This window comes from Prunus avium, chromosome 6 (genome assembly GCF_965620075.1).
Source record: "Prunus avium chromosome 6, drPruAviu1.hap1.1, whole genome shotgun sequence".
NCBI lineage: Eukaryota > Viridiplantae > Streptophyta > Magnoliopsida > Rosales > Rosaceae > Prunus > Prunus avium.
In genome coordinates, this window is record NC_142289.1 from 36,717,963 (window position 1) to 36,737,163 (window position 19,201).

The 19,201-nt window shown below is 38.1% G+C and overlaps 2 protein-coding genes across 4 annotated transcripts; one reads left to right on the plus strand and one right to left on the minus strand.

Moving 5' to 3' along the window:
• The first annotated feature begins 12,575 nt into the window (after window positions 1-12,575).
• Window positions 12,576-16,005, plus strand: TEX1 (Transducin/WD40 repeat-like superfamily protein). Its single transcript, XM_021971112.2, has 11 exons — window positions 12,576-12,760; window positions 12,875-12,970; window positions 13,067-13,196; window positions 13,277-13,368; window positions 13,533-13,601; window positions 14,275-14,332; window positions 14,414-14,513; window positions 14,785-14,871; window positions 15,042-15,120; window positions 15,427-15,559; window positions 15,649-16,005. Exons 1-11 carry the CDS (start codon window positions 12,686-12,688, stop codon window positions 15,684-15,686), a joined length of 957 nt encoding a protein of 318 aa, XP_021826804.1. The 5' UTR covers window positions 12,576-12,685; the 3' UTR covers window positions 15,687-16,005.
• A 68-nt stretch (window positions 16,006-16,073) lies between these two features.
• Window positions 16,074-17,798, minus strand: LOC110767541 (RNA polymerase II elongation factor). Of its 3 annotated transcripts, none has more exons than XM_021971116.2 (2): window positions 16,851-17,798; window positions 16,074-16,738 (listed from the first exon to the last, which is right to left on the minus strand). In XM_021971116.2, exon 1 carries the CDS (start codon window positions 17,558-17,560, stop codon window positions 16,895-16,897), a length of 666 nt encoding a protein of 221 aa, XP_021826808.1. In that variant the 5' UTR covers window positions 17,561-17,798; the 3' UTR covers window positions 16,074-16,738; window positions 16,851-16,894. The 3 variants fall into 3 exon arrangements, with proteins under 3 accessions (XP_021826808.1, XP_021826807.1, XP_021826806.1); XM_021971115.2 differs by having other exon boundaries at window positions 16,074-16,752; XM_021971114.2 differs by having other exon boundaries at window positions 16,074-16,725; window positions 16,851-17,795.
• Window positions 17,799-19,201: the final 1,403 nt, after the last annotated feature.

The window sequence follows — 19,201 nt, forward strand, 5'->3', positions numbered from 1 at the left end:
ATCGGCATCCCCTACCGATTGTAGATAATCAGCCTCGAAGTTCCCGCCCAAAATATCTAAAGACTCGTGTCGACCTCAGAAGGCCCTCCCACGAGTCCCACATCGAAAATGAGCACTAAGAGCATACTAAATGCCCTCTATAAATAGGCCCCTCCACTACAATACAGGGGTAAGACTTTTCAGCTTGACTTTTATACTTCTATATGGTCAACAGCAAGAGCTCTTAAAAACAATCTTACTCGAGCATCGGAGGGTCTTAGGCTGGTTCCACACCGGTTCCATAGACCTTACGAGTCCCGACTTCTTTCTATTCAGGATCGGCATCCAAGGACAGGAAGAATCGGCATCCAACATCCAATCGATCTCTCGATCGTCCATCCCACTTGTAAGTTGCACTCATCTCTATCTATTCAAGATTTAGCGCCAACAAAACTCATGGACCACGCCATCTATTTCAATGAGGTTCAGTCTACCAGTTGTCTCTAAGTCATTTTCTCTGATGAGCTTCCTAATTTTACTTGCAGTTTCCTTTTCTCCCAGCAACCGTATCGAACATAAACCCTGCAGGTTTATATCTGTCATCAGACATATTGGCTCAAGTTGTGCTTGAAAGCAAGGTTTCCTCTCCTCAGGTTATGGTGCATCCCACAAGCACCAAGTAAACCAAATTAGGCTTTTCCGACAGTGACATGATGAGTTATTCCGCCTCATACAGCTAACTGGCACAGCCAAGAAGGTCTTATCCCATACTCATGCACCATTTCATAAAATAAAAGTACATGATATCCCATTTCAACATTGCCCGCTTGGAGCAAGTAGAAAAAATAGCCACATAAATAATTTCATTCGGGTAAGTTCCATTGGCAACCATGTCATCAAACAACTCAAAGCACATTTCAGCTTGCCCATGTATGGCAAAATCATAAATAATAACCCCCAAAGCAATTACATCTTTTTGTGCCATCATCTTAAAGACTTCATAGACCCCGTTTTCAATGCTGCCACATTTGGCATACGTGTCTATAAGAGCAGTATCAAGAGTTTCACCAATGAGCACAGTGTCACAGGATGACCGTGTGACGCCGCGCAGCGGAAGCAAAACGCACATTTCGCTCACTTAAACACACCCGTGCGGCCCAGGATCCCCTCGGATCCTAGTCAGCCTTCTCCCTCTTTATGATATTCATGACTCTCACAACTCTGCGAGAGGTTCACCATCATGTGCCGTCTCCCATAAGCGCCATGCCCCATAGCTAGACAACGAGTCACACTTCCTTGTGACAACATAATCACCCCTCATCCGGCAACGAACCCTCGAGGCCCATACATCAAGCGTTGCATAAGACACGTCAATTGCATCGACCACATCGCATGCCAAACTCGTGGCTCGCTCATGTCCAAGTCAAGACATAGCGATCCAACACACCATCAGTTTACCCACATTTCTGTCGGTCATTCCGTTAGCAACCTTCATAGCCCACATCCTCAAGCTATACACGCAAGCTGTCACACTCGCATGTCGCCCAAGCCTTGGTGACATATGTATTCTGAATGTCCCACATAATCGTCTATGCATTGCATAGGGTCACAACCCATGCGTATCGGCATCCGAATATCTTCCTTCCATCTTAGATAAGGCCAAACCCCAAGCCAAGTCCATCAAGTATTGTCAAATGTCTCGCTAGCCGATGGCATAGCGAATGCCATACGTTGACCTCACTCTTTACAACGATGTGCAATACGAACGGCTCCTCGTGTTCGTACTGTCCTCGGGAATTCCTTTCCCTCAGAGACATAGATTATCCTTCAACAATCTTATTCCCGCCCTTATGACTACTTCCAATGTCATAAGGATGCTCGCTTAGTGCCACAAAGGGTGTAAGTACCAAGGGTGGTGGAGAGCATGACACAATGTCATCCCATATATAGCATTTTATGCATTTAGCCTTTTGCCAGGAGGAAACATCACGTACGCACGATGAGTCATAATTGAGCATAACTAATTCATACGAACTCCGAATGGCGAACTGTCAGTTGCGTTGCGTGTATCTCAACATCACGAACGTCCCAGTATTTTTAGATTCCTCAGATTCCTCTCGTAACCTTCGGAAATACCCAAAATACACTTCATCCATGCAATCCAGCCAACACAAACCATTCTAGCTCTTAAGCTCTCGCTCTTCCACACTTAGACTACCTCATAAGCGCATAGATGTCCCAACGGAGTCACGATAACACACGCTCAAGTGCGATCCGTGACATTCTCCCCCACTGATGGTGTCGACATCCTCGTAGATGTGCACCACTGTGTTCACTCTTTTCAACTTATTTTTCAAAGTTCCATATCTTTCCCTCTTTGGGCCGAGACCTTCGTCTCTTGTCGCACTCAACCATTGAACAAACCATAGCTCGCTGGTCAGGTACTTCCACATTTTCCACATTGAAAGAGATGGCCCCACCTAGGCGTGGTTAGGGGTGGGCATCTAAAACCGAAATACCGAAATCGTACCCTAACCGAACCGTACCGTACTGATTTCATACCGTTTTATTTGGTATGGGGAGATTTTTGGTACCGTACCGTACCGTACCAATAAAGAATGGTACGGTAGCGGTATCAATTTTTTGATACCGGTTTAAAACCATACCGTACCGAATAGTAATATTGAAATATAATTTTGACAGAAACACGCTGTCTCTCACTCCAAAGCCAAACCCTCTCACTCACTCACTCTGACAGAAAGAAGAAACGCTCTCGCTCGCTCTCACTCCATACCCAGACCAGACCCAACTCTCTGTCTCTGTCTCTCTCTCAATCTCACTCAATTCAAGCTCTCTCCAAGCCAAATCCTTCTCATCTCATCTCGATCTCTCACACGATTCAAGCTCTCTCTGTCTCTCACTCTCTTAAACTCGATCTGTCTCACTGTCAGTCTCTAGATTCAAGCTCTCTCTGTCTCTCACTCTCTCAAACTCGATCTGTCACTGTCAGCTCTCTAGCAGCCCCAAATCGACGAAGGGAGAAATGGTAATTTTGTTGTGATTTTGTTAATTTATTTAGGGTTAATGAAATATTGTTGATTTCTGTTATTTTTGTTAATGTTAGTCTCTGGATTTCTTGTGCTGTGTCTTTAGTTGTAGAGAATTTCCCTTGATCCCCCTTCCCCTCTCTGCAAAATGTAACAAACTATTTAACACCAATCATTTTGTATAAACAAACTATTTTTTATTGTGCTATGTCTTTAGTTTGTGCTGTGTCTTTCTTATGCTGTGTCTTTCCCTTGATCCCCCTTTCTTGTGCTGTGTCTTTAGTTGTAGATAATTTTAACACCTACTTTTTGGCCATACTTTCCACCATTTTCTAAATACCCATATTATTTTAATCCCATGATTATTTGTTTCTTGCCTTGATCTGTTGGTAGATGTTTTATCTTTATTTCCATTGCCATGCTTTATGATTTTCCAGATATAATTCTTTTGTTCTTCTTGTGGTAGGCTACATTCGAGCATCTATTAGCCATCTACATTCTGCTGCTATGACGTGTACACCACCTTGGAAATTTGAATTTTACTGATATGTTTTTATATGTTGAATATTTGAATTAGGATTTGGATATTGAATATGTTGATTAGGATTTGGATATTGAATTGGTTCTTTTTTTAGTTGTGTCATTTTTGGTACCGAAATGGTACCGATACCGTACCGATATCGATTTGGTACGGTACGGTACGGTACCAATTTTGACAAACGATAATCCCATACCGTACCATACCGATTTAAATTTCCGATATCGGTAGTGGTATGGGCTCAATACCGTACCATACCGTACCGTGCCCACGCCTAGGCGTGGTTGGTAAGCCAACCGTGTGTCATTCACGGCACCTCCATTTGTTTGTGCATATGCACTACCATACCTCCATGGCATTTGTGGTTCTCCCCCACTTATCTCGTCGACACACTCTCACATCAATGTGCCTCCAAAGCAAAGTCCCACAACACTTAGGCCATCACAATTCACCAAGGTTAGACATCATCCCTACCTACCGACCAACGCCCAAACTCGGACTCAAAGTACCACTTCCATAGCATTACCACGGGAATAAGTAAGATGTCAACACTCATACTCCAACTTTGTCTGCCATCAAGTGCGAACATACTCCATGTCCTTAACAACCATGCACACGAGTAAGACTCCGAGATCCCCCTTTTTAGAACAATCCATCATTCCGAATATCAGTAGCAACCTTGTGTCAAACATTGTGCCTCACCCATTCGTTCTCCACAATTGAATGAGCAACCACTTAAGTGATTCCTTCATTAAAGCCTAGCCCGTCAGCGACTTACTCCCTCAATAGAGCCTAGCCCATCAACGACTTACTCCATTCGAAGACTGCACCATTTTGATTTTGAACTCCCACAACTCTTCCCCGAACAAAGGTCTTGCACCATCCATTCAACACTAGTCACCCACTGAATTCAACACAACTGTCACTGGCATGCTGTAGTTCGAGTATAGCCAACCTTCGGCACTTTCACCAAACTCACACTGCCATTTTCCCTCATGTCATAGCCTTGAACCAACAACATCACTTTGTCAACCGTGTGTCCTCCACGGCTCCTCGATCTGTTTTGCGCAAATGCGCTGCCATACCTCAATGGCATTCTTGGGTCTCCCCCACTTATCTCGTCGACGCACCTTCACGTCAACGTGCCTCCGAAGCGAAACTCCGTAACACTTAGGCCTTCGCAATTCACCAAGGTAAGACATCATCCCTATTACGAGAAAACCACCTAACCAATGCCCACACTTGGACTCGGTAGAGCCTACTTCCGTAGCATCCACAAGGGAAAAAGTAAGACATCCTCCCCCAGGTTACTCATACCTATGCTTGCCATTAAGTGCAGACATCCTACGTCCTTAGCCACCATCCTCACAAGAAAGACTTTGGGATCTTCATTTGGAACACTCCAGCATTCCGAATATTAGTTAGCAACCTTGTGTCAAACATTATGCATCACCCACACGTTCTCCACAATTGTAAGAGTAACCACTTGAGTGATTCCTTCACTAAAGCCTAGTCATTCAGCAATTTACTCTCTTAATGGAGCTTAGTCCATCAGTGACTTACTCGTTCCGAAGATTGTGCTCTCTCGGTCTTCAGCCCTCACAAATCTTCCCTGAACCAGTATGGAGCAAGCAGAAATGACCAGCGAACATTGCCGGCATGGAGCAAGCAGAAAAAATAGCCACATAAATAATTTCATTCGGGTAAGTTCCATTGGCAACCATGTCATCAAACAACTCAAAGCACATTTCAGCTTGCTCATGTATTGCAAAACCATAAATAACAATCCCCAAAACAATTACATCTTTTTGTGCCATCCTCTTAAAGACTTCATAGGCCCCGTTTTCAATGCTGCCACATTTGGCATACGTACCTATAAGAGCAGTATCAAGAGTTACACTAATGAGCACAGGCAGATATTAAGTTCATAAGCGTTGGCTCATTTGGAGAAACTTCGGAAACCCCCTAGCTATATAATTGTAATATTGTAACTGCTAACTGCATCACAAAAAAAAAGTAATCAAATGGAGAAAACTAGAAATACAGCGACCAAAGTTTAAATCGACACAAATCACATTGACCAAAATTAAAAATAGAGTTGTCAACTAAAAAACACCGATCAAGACAAACACGATTAATTAAAATAATATATATTACATAAATTCGATTAACAATAACATATAAACAATTTTTTTTCCCTTAAAGAACGAACATTCGTTACTAGTGAGACTCTTCTTCAAACCCCTGCAAATAAAAGCTCACTAACTGGAGAGACCCTCATTCAAGCCTAATTCAAATCAAAGCAAGAGGAGCAGCAGCTCAGTTGTGAGTTGATTTGATACGAAGAGATAAATCACAAGAAGTACGCCTCCGCCTCCACTCTCAGCCTCTGTCGGCCAGGTAATTATAAAATGATATTTCCAGTCTCAGAGTCTGCCGGTTAGTTGTAGCGACGTAAGCGACATGAGCTTCTTGTTATTATTATTATTCAATTGCATTCATTTGATTTCAATTGCATTCATTTGATTTTATTTGATTTTGGGTTTGGGGGTTTGAGGTTTGGGATTCTTCTAGCATTGCATAAAAGAGTTGAAGAAGAGGCATATGGCAAGCCTTTGTCATATTTTTCTATCACACTTTCATATAAGAAAAAAGCTTAAAGTGTTATTATTATTAAAGAAAAGGGTAAACCCAAATTAAGTCCATCATTCTCCCCTTTTCTCCAACACCACTCCCGCTTTTCCTCATCTCAATTCTTCTCGCAATGACTATGACCATTCTCCTCAAATTCCAAATAATTGGAACAGGATCAATATTTCGATCCAAATCGCAGGTATGTGTTAACTCTTCAATTTGATTAAATTTGGCGATTAATTTTTTTTTGTCAAATCAAATTAATTATTATTTTTAGGAATATTTTTTCTGATTTTCAAATCTCATTCAGTTTGTACACCTTTTTTGGTATCTTTTTCTTATTTTCAATTTTCAATCAGCTTACGATTTCAGCGAAGGCATGTACAAAAAAGGTTCTGCAGTTTCGACAGGCCTAGGTACCAAAAAATTTTCTACAGTGCATTTTCTTTCTAAAGACATCTAATGGAATTCATAACTTCAAAAAAGATTTTAAAAGTTTTGTCTAAGTACCATTTGATAAAGCAACTTTTTGTTTCTCTACTACTAAATCCTAACTCAATTTTAAATTACAGAGGTCCAACACTTTGAGCACAGCAAGAAAGATTATAGAGATTGACTTGAGATCGTGGATTACAGCGGTTGACTTGAGGCCGTTGATGCGTCCCATCCGTAACTAGCATGACAAACGTAAGTAAATTACTTGCCCTCTCTTTCTTCTCTTCCTAGACTATACTAATTCAAAATCTCTCTTATTAGCATACTGTTGGGCTTTTGCGGTAACCACGTACGTTGAGACCTTGCATACCTTATGCACTGGGAGGAAGACTACACTTTCACCCAAAAGTGTAATCGAACATCTTTTGGTCGTGTTAAAGAGCGTGCCACAGCCTATGGCTCCGCCATGACTCTAGCATTCATATGGATGATGGAGATATATCTAGAACACGACTATATATGTATATGTATATGTGTGCATGTGTTAATTTGTTCTGATTGTGTGTGCTTGTAACACTACCTGTACAATTCGGACAGAGATTAGTAGGTTGTTTTGGTGTAGCTTCTTGTTCTATGGATGATCCCAATATTATACATCTTGCCAATTTTACCGTGAAAGAGTACAACAAGGAAATGGTTTGAACATAACACAACTGTTGCAATTTTTTGAAATAATCATTAATATTTTACAAATTGTAGTGATTTTGTTGTTGTTTATATTAATGTTTAATTGTTAGAATTCTATATAATGTTCTCCGTTGCAACTTGTGATAGTTTTAAGGGCATAACGCAAACGTTGTGGTCATCATTATTTTCTGAACTTGGAGGCAGTTGATGAGAGTGTGGTTAAAGTTTATCAAGCATTGATTTTTGTATGTAGCCACAAAAGGGAGCTACAATTGTTTGGTCTTCTTAATGTTGATAATGGGAGTTTGTTAAAACTAATTTTTAAAAGACCTACAACACATTATTGTTAAAACTAATAATAACCCCCAAAGCATTGTGCAATCCTTTTAAAGACTTCATAGGCCTCGTTTTCAATACTGCCACATTTAGCATACATGTCTATAAGAGCAATATCAAGAGTTATACTAATGAGCACATGCATATATTAAGTTCACAAGGGTTGGCTCATTTGGAGAAACTTCGAAAACCCCCTAGCCATATAATTGTAATATTGTAACTACTAACTATATCACAAAAAAAAAGTAATCAAATTGAGAAAACTAGAAATACAGCGACCAAAGTTTAAATCAACACAAATCACATTGACCAAAATTGAAAATAGAGTTGTTAACTAAAGAACACCGATCAAGACAAACACGATTAATTGAAACAATATCTATTACATAAATTCGATTAACAATGACATATAAACAATTTTTTTTCCCCTTAAAGAACGGACGTTCGTTACTAGTGAGACCCTCCTTAAAACCCATGCAAATAAAAGCCCACTAACTAGTAAGACCCTCATTCAAGCCCAATTCAAATAAAAACAAGAGGAGTAGCATGAGCTGATTTGATATGAAGAGAGGAATCACAAGAAGCACGCCTCCGCCTCCACTCTCAGCCTCTGTCGGTCAGGTAATTATACAATGATATTTCCACTCTCAGCCTCTGTTGGCTAGTTGTAGCGACATGAGTGACATGAGCTTTTTGTTATTATTATTATTATTCAATTGCATTCATTTGATTTGATTTTTATTTTGGAATTCTTCTAGCATTGCATAATGGAGTTGGAGAAGAGGCATGTGGCAGTTATGTGGTCTGTGGTTCGAAAATTGGGGACTAAATATTCAATACTACAAAAGTAAGTCTTATATCAACACAAATTTGTTATTGTAATCCAAACAAATGGTGATCTTTATTCTCTCTAAGACCTTGAGATTACTTTAGTGTTTTCATGCTTCCTATTTTACCATGCTTTTGTTCTAAACTCTCATTTGATCATCATTCAATGTTGTCACAGCTCTTCTTCTCTTTTTGGTAACTATCAGAATCTGAAAGCTCCGCTAATTCTGCATCGGCAATATTCCAAATTGCCCCATGTATGTAGGATAGGGGTGGTTGCGGTTCAGTAACTACGAATTTTTACCCGAACCGCAAACCACCACAATTTGCGATAAGGTGATTTTTGGAACCGCAAACTGACTGCTTTTTACGGTTTAACGCATTGCGGTAAACCCCAAAAATCGGTCGGTTATCGTGAATTAACGATTTAAACCGATTTGAATATTTTGGGCCTAAATTAGATAATTTTAGATATTTAAGTGTGATTTTTTTGTGTCATAAAAATTCAATCTTCCATACTTTTATGCCAAGGTTTGATGCTTCTTTTGAAGTTTTTTGAGTTCAAGCATACTTTAACCGAAAAATATTAATTCACAACCTCAATTTCTCAAGCATATATATGTTTACAACCTAAAGAAATAAATTCACAACCTAAAGAAAAATCCAATTCAAAGTTAATTAAAGTTACAAACCAAAAGGAGAACTCAAGTGTAAGTTGTGGTGAGTGGATTTTATTATAAGAAGAAGCCCTTCTTTATGAGTTGGAGTGGAGATTGTGTTTCGGGTGTATCGGTTTGTATTTGGGGGATTAGAGGCATTATGTGTGTTAGAGTGGCTAGACTCCATCTATAACACAACACAACACAAAAGCAACAACGTAAAAGCATATTAATAACATATTGAACTCAACCAAATTAAAACACAACATCCAACTACTAAAATGCAATAGTAAAAAAAAATATATTTGCGGTTTGTGGTAACCTCGAGTTGCCAAAATCACATACCACAACGGCAATCGCAATTGCGGTTCGGTTTCTAAAACCGCAATTTTTTGTCTATTTTTAGCTATTGCTGTTCCAATGCAGTATAATGTCGGTTGGTTTTTGCGGTTTTTCGATTTATCGGTCTAAAATGCCACCCCTAATGTAGGATATTACCTTTTTGTATCTAATGCTGAAATGATTACTACTTTTTGCTACATGTATGCAATTCACTTTTACGGTCTAAACTCAATGATATGAGGCATCTAGACTACATCCGAAGCTCAAAATTACTCAAAATCATAAATTATTGAGCCATTTAATTGTGATTTGTTGAATAGAATGCAATACATAGAAGAAAAAAAAAACATTGAAATTACCCCGCATTCTTATCTGATGAAATGTGAAACTGAAACGCTCTATCTATGTTTAATTTATCTGTTTAAGCAGACCCATCTCATGCCCACAACATTGATTTTGAATATACAATTTGATGATTCGGCAAGCAGACATGAAGATATGGCTATGCATGAAGCGATACAACCGAACGGTTTCAAAAGAAGTTTGAGGATAGCTCTCGCACTAAGATGAAGACTATACTTTTACCCGAAAGTGTAATCCATAGTCTCAGTCATGTTGGACACCGTGCCACATTTTATTACATAGACAAGGCTCTAGCACTCATATGGATCAAAGGAATATATCTACAAGATGGCTGCTCTGATTATGCAATAGTACCAAATAATGTAAGTAAGAGACAAGAATCTTTACCCTAAAGAATCCGTGTTCTCCACTTGTCAGTTATATAAAGATATTGCAGTTATCGAAGTCAGCTTCACAATGAAGTTTTTGTATCATTTTTTTGTCAATTAGAGTGATCACCATATGATTGAAGCAACAATTTTTCCTTTCCTCCAATAATGTCAATCACGGGAAATAAACCATTCTTGAAATCTGTTCCCATAGCATGTTTTAAGGCTACTAACAATTCATGCATTCAACAAAATATTTATGATTCAGACTTACATTCATGGAAGAATAAAAAGATTCAAGTGGATAGAAATAAACTGAGAGAGGCAAGAATCTTTACCTTACTAATAGTTACAAAGTCTGAACATGTAACTAGCAAATTGACTATGCTTTCTTCATGTGGCCTCATATAATCAGCATAGCTCTTTCAATAGATATGTTAAAAAATAAACTGTCTGCAATGGAAAAGAAACAAATTAGTAAAAAATTCATGAAGAAAACCCTGACGGGTTGGACAAAAAAACAAACAATCCTTTTTCCCGACTTTAAAAAGATTCAAGTGAAGAAAAATAAACTAAGAGACAAGAATCTTTACCCAAAAACAATCCTTGTTCTCTCCTGTAACCAACTTCTACAACTATACTCTTTGAGCATTATGCATAGGACAAAACTTGTTAGTTATATAAAGATATTGCAGTTATCTAAGTCAGCTTGACAATTAACTTTGTGTATCATTGTTTTGGAAATTAGAGTGCTCACCATATATGAGTCAATAGTGTTACCTTTCCTCCAATAATGTCAATAATTGGAAATAAACTCTTTTATTCAAATATGTTCCAAGAATATGTTTTAAGGCTACTAACAATTCATGCATTGTTACATTGCCTAGGTCTAAGCATCGGTGGATTTTCACTTATACTTACATTGCCTTTTACTTTTTACTATCCCCACTACTATTTTTTTTTTTTGGTCGAATCCCCACAACTACTATATTAACTACTAACTCTTTTTTTTCTTTTTACTATTATTTGGATAGTAAATTTCTTTTGGTATGCATTAATGAGTAATCTTCTATTTGCCAAAGAGATTGATGTCTTTCTAAATATGATGATAGATGAGATGATAATGTAATACGTGAGTGAGATTGTTTGGCAAATTAAATCAATCAATTAGTATTGGGAATTAGTTGCGAGAAATATACAAATTTTTTCTCAATCAATCAATGAAGCTATTCGAGAATTTTCAACTAATGATGCATATATTGTAAATTGACCAAGTATTAATAATGAACAATTAAATTTCATCATGCTTATGCGTAGTAATATCGGATCAAGCTCAAAGCAGTCCATTAAGTTTTGTTCATTCAACCCTTTGGTTGCTAGCTATAAGATCAAATACCATATGAAAATCACCACATAACAGAGCTGCTGCAGTAATTGGAGTTCTAACTTCAATTTCATCTATGTCTAAAATTCTATTATTGTCCTCCCCCCACATATTGTAGATTTCATTTTGTTTGCTATAATTAATAGTCGCTGCTTCAAACTCATGGACCACGCCATCTATTTCAATGAAGCTTAGTCTACCAGTTCTCTATAATAAATACAACGACCAAAGTTTAAATCGACACAAATCACATTGACCAAAATTGAAAGTATAGAGTTGTCAACTAAAGAACACTGATAAAGACAAATACGATTACTTGAAACTATATCTATTACATAAATTCTATATGAATATTGATATTGTAAATATATATCAATAACATGTTGGAATGTTTTGTTGGCGACAATGATATCGATACATTAACAATGACATATAAACAATTTTTTTTTTCCTTAAAGAACGGACGTTTGTTACGGGGCCAATATCCATTAGATTATGCTAACCCTATAATATTTTGGATACATACTTGATCATATTCCACTAAGTTACACAATTTATATGCTAACTTGATGAGTATCTAGTATTCAACCATAAAATAATGACTAGCTACCAACCTACCATGAGCACCACTCACATTAAAACATAAGGCATTCTTCGGGCTTAAAAACACACCCATACAACTGTCTACTATAATTACTGCTAATTATCTATTGCTCATCCAGGGTGCATGCTATATATCAAAAAATAAAGGTAAGATCAACTTTGTTTCCCAAAGTTATGATTTTTCATTACTATACAAAGGATAAATGTTTTACAAAATTACTTTAAAAAGTTTTTGTTTTTATTTTTATTTTTATTTTTAATAACAGTGGACTGATGGAGGGTTTGATATTATATGGGTTGGGCTAAGGCCAAATTTGGGATCTCGACTTGGGCTCAGTCCAAAAAGAGAGAAGAAACAAAGATGTGAACTTTGGTGAGCATTCAGTTATGGAGGGATTGATTCTCTTCTCGCTATCGATAACAGCGAAAATAGAACTTTCTGACTCTATCGCTCTCTCAAAATTTGAACTGAAACTCAAAGAATGACAGAGATGGAGGACACCACAGTAACCTTTAAGAATCTCACTAGCAGAGAGTACCCGGGTCATAAGAAGAAGGTCCTCTCTTTCTATCTGTTACATTTTTTTAATCCAATTTCAACCTCCACAAAACCCTAATCTCTTTCTCTCCATTTTCAATATGCTAAATTTTGTATGTGTCATTGTGAAAAGGTGCATTCTGTGGCTTGGAACTGCACGGGCACGAAGCTCGCATCGGGTTCTGTAGATCAAACCGCTAGGGTTTGGCACATTGAGCCCCACGGACATGTAAGTTCAGCTGTTCCAATAAAATTCATTATTATTTCCCAATAAATTTATTATATTTCTATGTAATGAGGGAATATTTGTGTATATATGTTACAGGGTAAGGTTAAAGATATTGAATTGAAGGGGCATACTGATAGTGTGGATCAGCTGTGTTGGGACCCCAAGCATGCCGATTTGATTGCCACTGCCTCTGGAGACAAGACAGTTCGTCTATGGGATGCCCGTAGTAAGTCATTGCTCTTTCAAGTTTCAATTTTTTAGGTACAAAGATTGGAATTTGATGTTGTATCCATCTGGGTACTTCAGGTGGAAAATGTGCGCAGCTAGCAGAACTTAGTGGCGAGAACATTAACATCACCTATAAACCTGATGGGACGCACATTGCCGTTGGTAATAGGGTAATGTTTACTTGTGCTCAACCTCTATTGTATGAGTTTGTGAATAACTTCATTAAATTTTCTGATTGTGAATAACTTAATTTTGTTGAATTATGAGTAGTGGGTGTCAATAGCTAATAGCTATGTTTTGCTGTTCTTATTTTTTGCCCCTCCTTACAATGTAGGATGATGAACTAACAATTCTGGATGTTCGGAAATTTAAGCCCATTCACAAGCGAAAGTTCAATTATGAGGTAAATATCGAAAGGAATGCTTCTTTTTAATTTCCCCCTTGTATATTGCATGTTCTATATGAGTTTTAGGCTATTAATGTCTCATCAGCACAAGGCTTTTAGAAAAAACTTTGTTACTCAACCTGGAGAAGTCATTCAATTCTGTATGATATCCAAATGTAACCTTAGAAATTGACCTTAAGAACGATTGCTTGTAGAACACAAATCACAATATGTTAAGTTATCTCTCTTCTCTTCACACACGCATACATATATATATATATATATATATATATATATATATATATATATATTCATGAACCATTTTGTATACTTATGTTGACCAGGTGTTATATCTGAAATGAATTGGTTTTTTTCACTTCAAATTACCAAAACATATTGGCACGCCACTATGATGAGTTGCTGATGTTGAAGCCGTAAAAGTTATGAAATTATCAAGAAATAACTTTTCTCAGTGAACATGAGTTGTTTTAAATTTTTTTGTAGAAATGTCTATATCCCCATGATTATGTTTGCAAAGGTATTTTTTTTCACATGTAACTTGTCCATAGATGGTTTTTCTCATCCCTACACAGAGTTGCTTCATCCTAATACAAGCGATGCCGATAAATCCTGTTTATATTATCTGTCTCTGTACCTCAAATACTTATTGAGCATTCTTCTTCTTTTCCAGGTTAATGAAATTGCTTGGAGCACAACAAGTGAAATTTTCTTCTTGACGACTGGAAATGGTGAGAACAAGTTTTCTGCATAATTTCTTTCTACATAATGGAACTTGGAATGGGTATTTTATTGTATATTCTCTGGCTCAGGTACTGTTGAAGTACTAGCATACCCATCTCTTCGACCAGTTGACACTCTCATGGCTCATACAGCTGGGTGTTATTGCATTGCGATTGACCCACTTGGAAGGTATGCTACAAAGATGTATTATCTTTTCATTTGTTTAATGGGAAAAAAAACCTGTCTGATTTCATCTGGGCCATTAACTTGCAATATTAGTTGGTACTGTGCATATAAACATGTCCACTTTCATTGATCCCATCACGAAAAAGAACTTTTATATGCTGTATCTATGTAGTTCTATTTATCTTTGTTCCAAAATTCTCTCTTGAAAATGCCACACGAAGACTACTTTTAGCGCTTCCATATACTCTTTTAAATGCTCTTTATACAATGACAGGTATTTTGCTGTTGGAAGTGCCGATTCCTTGGTCAGCCTGTGGGATATCTCAGAGATGCTCTGTGTGAGAACATTTACAAAACTTGAGTGAGTTCTACCCTGTATTCCCTATTATTCAGATTCTTTTTTCTTTTTAAATTCTGCAGTTAGTGAATAACTTTGGACATTGCACACATTCGTTTACGTTAGGTTCTTGTGTATGCTTTAATCATCAGCATCCCTATTCCTGGAATGATCTCTGTTTGTACCTTTCTCAGATCGCCTGTGAGGACAATAAGCTTCAACAACACTGGAGAGTATCTTGCTTCTGCCAGCGAAGACTTATTTATTGATATAGTAAGTACCTTATGTGGCTCACTACACTTGGAATTTATCTCTTCAAGAAGTATATTCTCCCTTGTGGGAGGATGTCTGGTTACAAAGGCTGCAGCCTGTCATCATACCTGGTCAATTTACTTTTGTACACCGACTTTGTTTTGTAGCATAGACGCCATTTAAAAAAAGAAGAAGATATATATATTCACAGAAGTTTTTATTTTTTGTTTACAAAGGATTTGTAGCTAATTCATTCATATGAATTCAATCCATCTTTCATCACCTAAGTAAAACTAGTAACAATATAACTGCTGCTGTATAAAACAGTCCAATGTTCAAACTGGGAGGACAGTGCATCAAATCCCATGTAGGGCTGCCATGAACAGTGTTGAGTGGAATCCTAAATCCAATCTGCTTGCTTATGCTGGGGATGACAAGAACAAATACCAGACTGACGAAGGTGCATTGCTGTTTCTTGTTCCACTAAGCTTATTCATCAACACAAGGCAAACTTAACTGATGCATGTTTTGGCCCTCAATTTGTTGCAGGTGTTTTTAGGATATTTGGCTTCAAAAACTCAGCCTAATGTCTGACCTCATGTCCGCAGATGTGTGATTATTTGACAGCAGCTGACAGGTTGTCCAAGACAAAGTGCGGTGTGTGACCACTTGGTTCTGTTTGTACTAAGTTTTCCCGAGTGCATTCATTCAAGATGAGGCAATAGGCACTTTTTAAAGGATATTTGGCTTAGTGCGGCCTTCTCTGAGAGTTTTGCCCTTTTTCTGTTTGACTTGTAAGTAGAGCACTTTTGTGCCCATAACTGTTTGGTTCTAAACTTCCATACTATCAAAAGAACAGCATATGACATTAGATAGATATCAAGTATTTGACACTTTTATTTTCTACCTTCAGCGTATGACACACGTGTGTTGCTGTGTAGACAAAGAACAATATAATTTTGAGTAAATTGGTGTTTGAGAAGTTAGCATTGAATGATAAATAATCACATGTACAAAAAGAGCACACAAGCAATATCCCCTTGATCTGGCTCGAAGTAGTACATATGCGAACAGGTTTAAAGTTGCAGGCGCAATAGACTTCAGAGGTAGTGAAGGAGATAAGATCAACTTGCTAGCTTTCATGTTGAATGATCTGAATAGGACCAAAGATGCTTGATTTGGTTCTTGTGTATGCTTGATCTGTTTGATCTGGTTGTTCGAGTGAGTCTGGCTAGTAATCGGACCAAAGATGCTTCATCCCCCATTCCCCTTCTGGACATTGAAGAAAAGGGTGATCTTACAGCAGCAAAAGAGTTAGATACCATGACAGATATCTGATACTAGCAGACTTCCCAAGTGCTTGTTGGAGACTCGTATAAACAGTGCTGGGCTCTGGCGTGTCCGGGGTTCGATCAGATCAACCCACGACCGGTAGGCATGAAGGAGCAAGCCCGCCAGGAGATTGATGGATGGAAGAGTCTGGCCAAAGTCAGTGTTGTGTTCAAGGTCACATGTTGGGTGGTTGGAGGGATTGCTTTCTGCCGTCTTTCTTTCCTCTTATCTTTTCAATTTGCATTTTGTGTCTTTACTTTGCAATGTAAGACTTGTTTCCAGCTCCAGCTACCTCTACAATTCCGTTCTCAATTGCAATAGCTTTCAAGTCAGACAGTATGCAGATAATAGAATTGGTCAAACCACAAATGAAACTGAAGCATATACACAAATCCCTCTAATGCAAGAGCATTAACTACCTTCACAACGCAGCCACAAGAACACGGAAACTCCTCCTCGAAGCTCAGAAGCTGCATAGCATGAATTTTGATACCGGAAACACCAAACCTGCAAAGCAAACAAGGCAGATGGTAATGAGATACTGAGAGCACCAAGTCACTGGCTTCCATTTGATCTCAACACTTGAGCTCTTCATCCTCTTCCCGCTCTGTGGCTCCTTTGACAAATCAAAGCTAGCCCCTTTCATCCTCAGCTCTTGAATGCACCTAGTGAGTGCCCTGTTGTCAGTCTTCTCCCTCTGCAACTGGCTCCATACCTTCCAGTACCTGCAAAGATTCACCTGCACCAAAAACACAAACACAAAGGAGGTCGAAACCGACAAAATGCTAGGTATCCACCATTTTTTACAGATGTGCTCTTCGGAATTAACCGAAGATGTGAACAAGATGGTCATGAAGAACCCATGAAAGATTAAGAAGAAGCAGCAGAGTTGAAAGATTTCGCGCCGGATTGAGTCCATTCGGGACTCTTTTCGGGCAATGCGCCGGCCAAAAAGGTCTTCTTCTCTTCGCCAGAGCTTGAGAAGCAAGAGATGGCCGGGGCTCTCGGAGATTTCCATTAATGGGTGGTGTTGGATAGCTGAAATGATGGTCATGGCAGATGAGAGTTTCTGTTGGTGCTCTTCATCTACTGGGATTTCCACAACGTGGGCATCTTTCATCTCAGCCATTGTTATAAAAAGAAATTCTTAGATTTGAAACCTTGAAAGAGCAAAAAGAACAATGCAGAAATTAAGAGATTAAGAAAAGCAAATGAAATGAGACAGAGGGAGCTTTGAGAATTAGCAGTGGGAGAGCGCAAGTAACAGAAATGATTAGTATCGATTGCTTTTGGTGGAGGAAGAAGAAGGACTCTCAGGTATTTAAATTTGTTGAAAATAGCCTGAGAGTGAGTGAGAGCGTTGGCTGCCAACGGTTACTTTTTTTCTTCGCAAACGGTCCGATTCTATGGCCGTTTATTTTATTATTTTCCAACGGTCACATTTCCATCTCCGACGGGCCTGGAAAGTGTTCCGGTCTAATTCTTATAAGCCCATATGAGTGCGTGGAATTCTACGGACACCCTAGTTTGATCTTTAGACACGCATCCCGCGAACTTTAAAAAAAGAAAAAAAAAAAGAAACGGGGTTGCTTATCGTTCAGTTAGGTTTGCTTTAGAGAGGGAATACAAAATATGATTTATTTTCAATACAAATAAAACTTGGAATCCTATCTTCCTAAAAACCTCCCCTCCATCCTAATCTCACATCACCAGTAGCCACGGTAGCCAATGGCCTTTCCCCTACTCCCTCTCTTTACTATTTATTTCGTCCTCTTCTTTCTCGTAGAACTTCTAGGGTTGCCAATGAAGTGTAGAAGTGAGGATAGAAGAGGGGCTCATTGCCCACCGTGGTCGTCAATGATTCATAATAGGGGGTAGAGGGATTTTTCGGATACGGGGTGTGAGGGGAAGCTTTAAATTTTTTTGCTTATGCAAAAGGTTTGTAGTTCAAGTGGTTAATAGCAACTACTTGTGCATTCAAGGTCCTATGTTCAAAATCACCCTCGACTATTATCGGTTATATAAAAAAAAAATTATTTATTTAATTACATGAACAAATTGGAAGCTGTGGACAAAATTTTATGATTGGGATTGGGAATCATATCATGCTTGGATGTCTCATAAAATTCCTCCACGATGTTTCCAAATAGAATTGCTCTATGATTGATCCGTCACCCACCTCAATCATCAAGTTCTGTAGGCCCATTGGATCAGAATCCAATTTGTCACGTTGCTTTCCATTCACTTAGCAAAAATCCCACACACAGTTCTACGGCCGGCCCTTTATAGAAAATAGCCAGTTAAAATTTTGACTTTCCACGTGGCATGCAATCTGGCCATTGAAATATTCTGTCTTTTTGTGTCATCGTTCACAATCTTCCGCAGCCAGCAACACTTTCTCTTAACAAAAATCATTTTGTTTGCAACACCAACAGGAGAAAAAAATAAATTTAAAAAGATTCAACTTGTTTAGCAAGTATATGCGAGATGACCTTATACGATACGTCACTTTTTTAACTGTAAAATGCATTTGTTTTGTGCCGTGAATTTTTTTATTTAAAATGCACAAATAACGGGAAGGATATCTTTTGTACTCCCGTAAAGTACTTCTATTTTATAGAGCATTTGTTGCTAAATAAATAAATAAATAAATAAATAAATAAATAAATAAATAACGGATATGAGATGTTATTTTAACATCATGAATATAAAGGTCATCTTGGCACCTTATCGGTCCAAATCAAATTAATATATTATTTATAATTCCTGA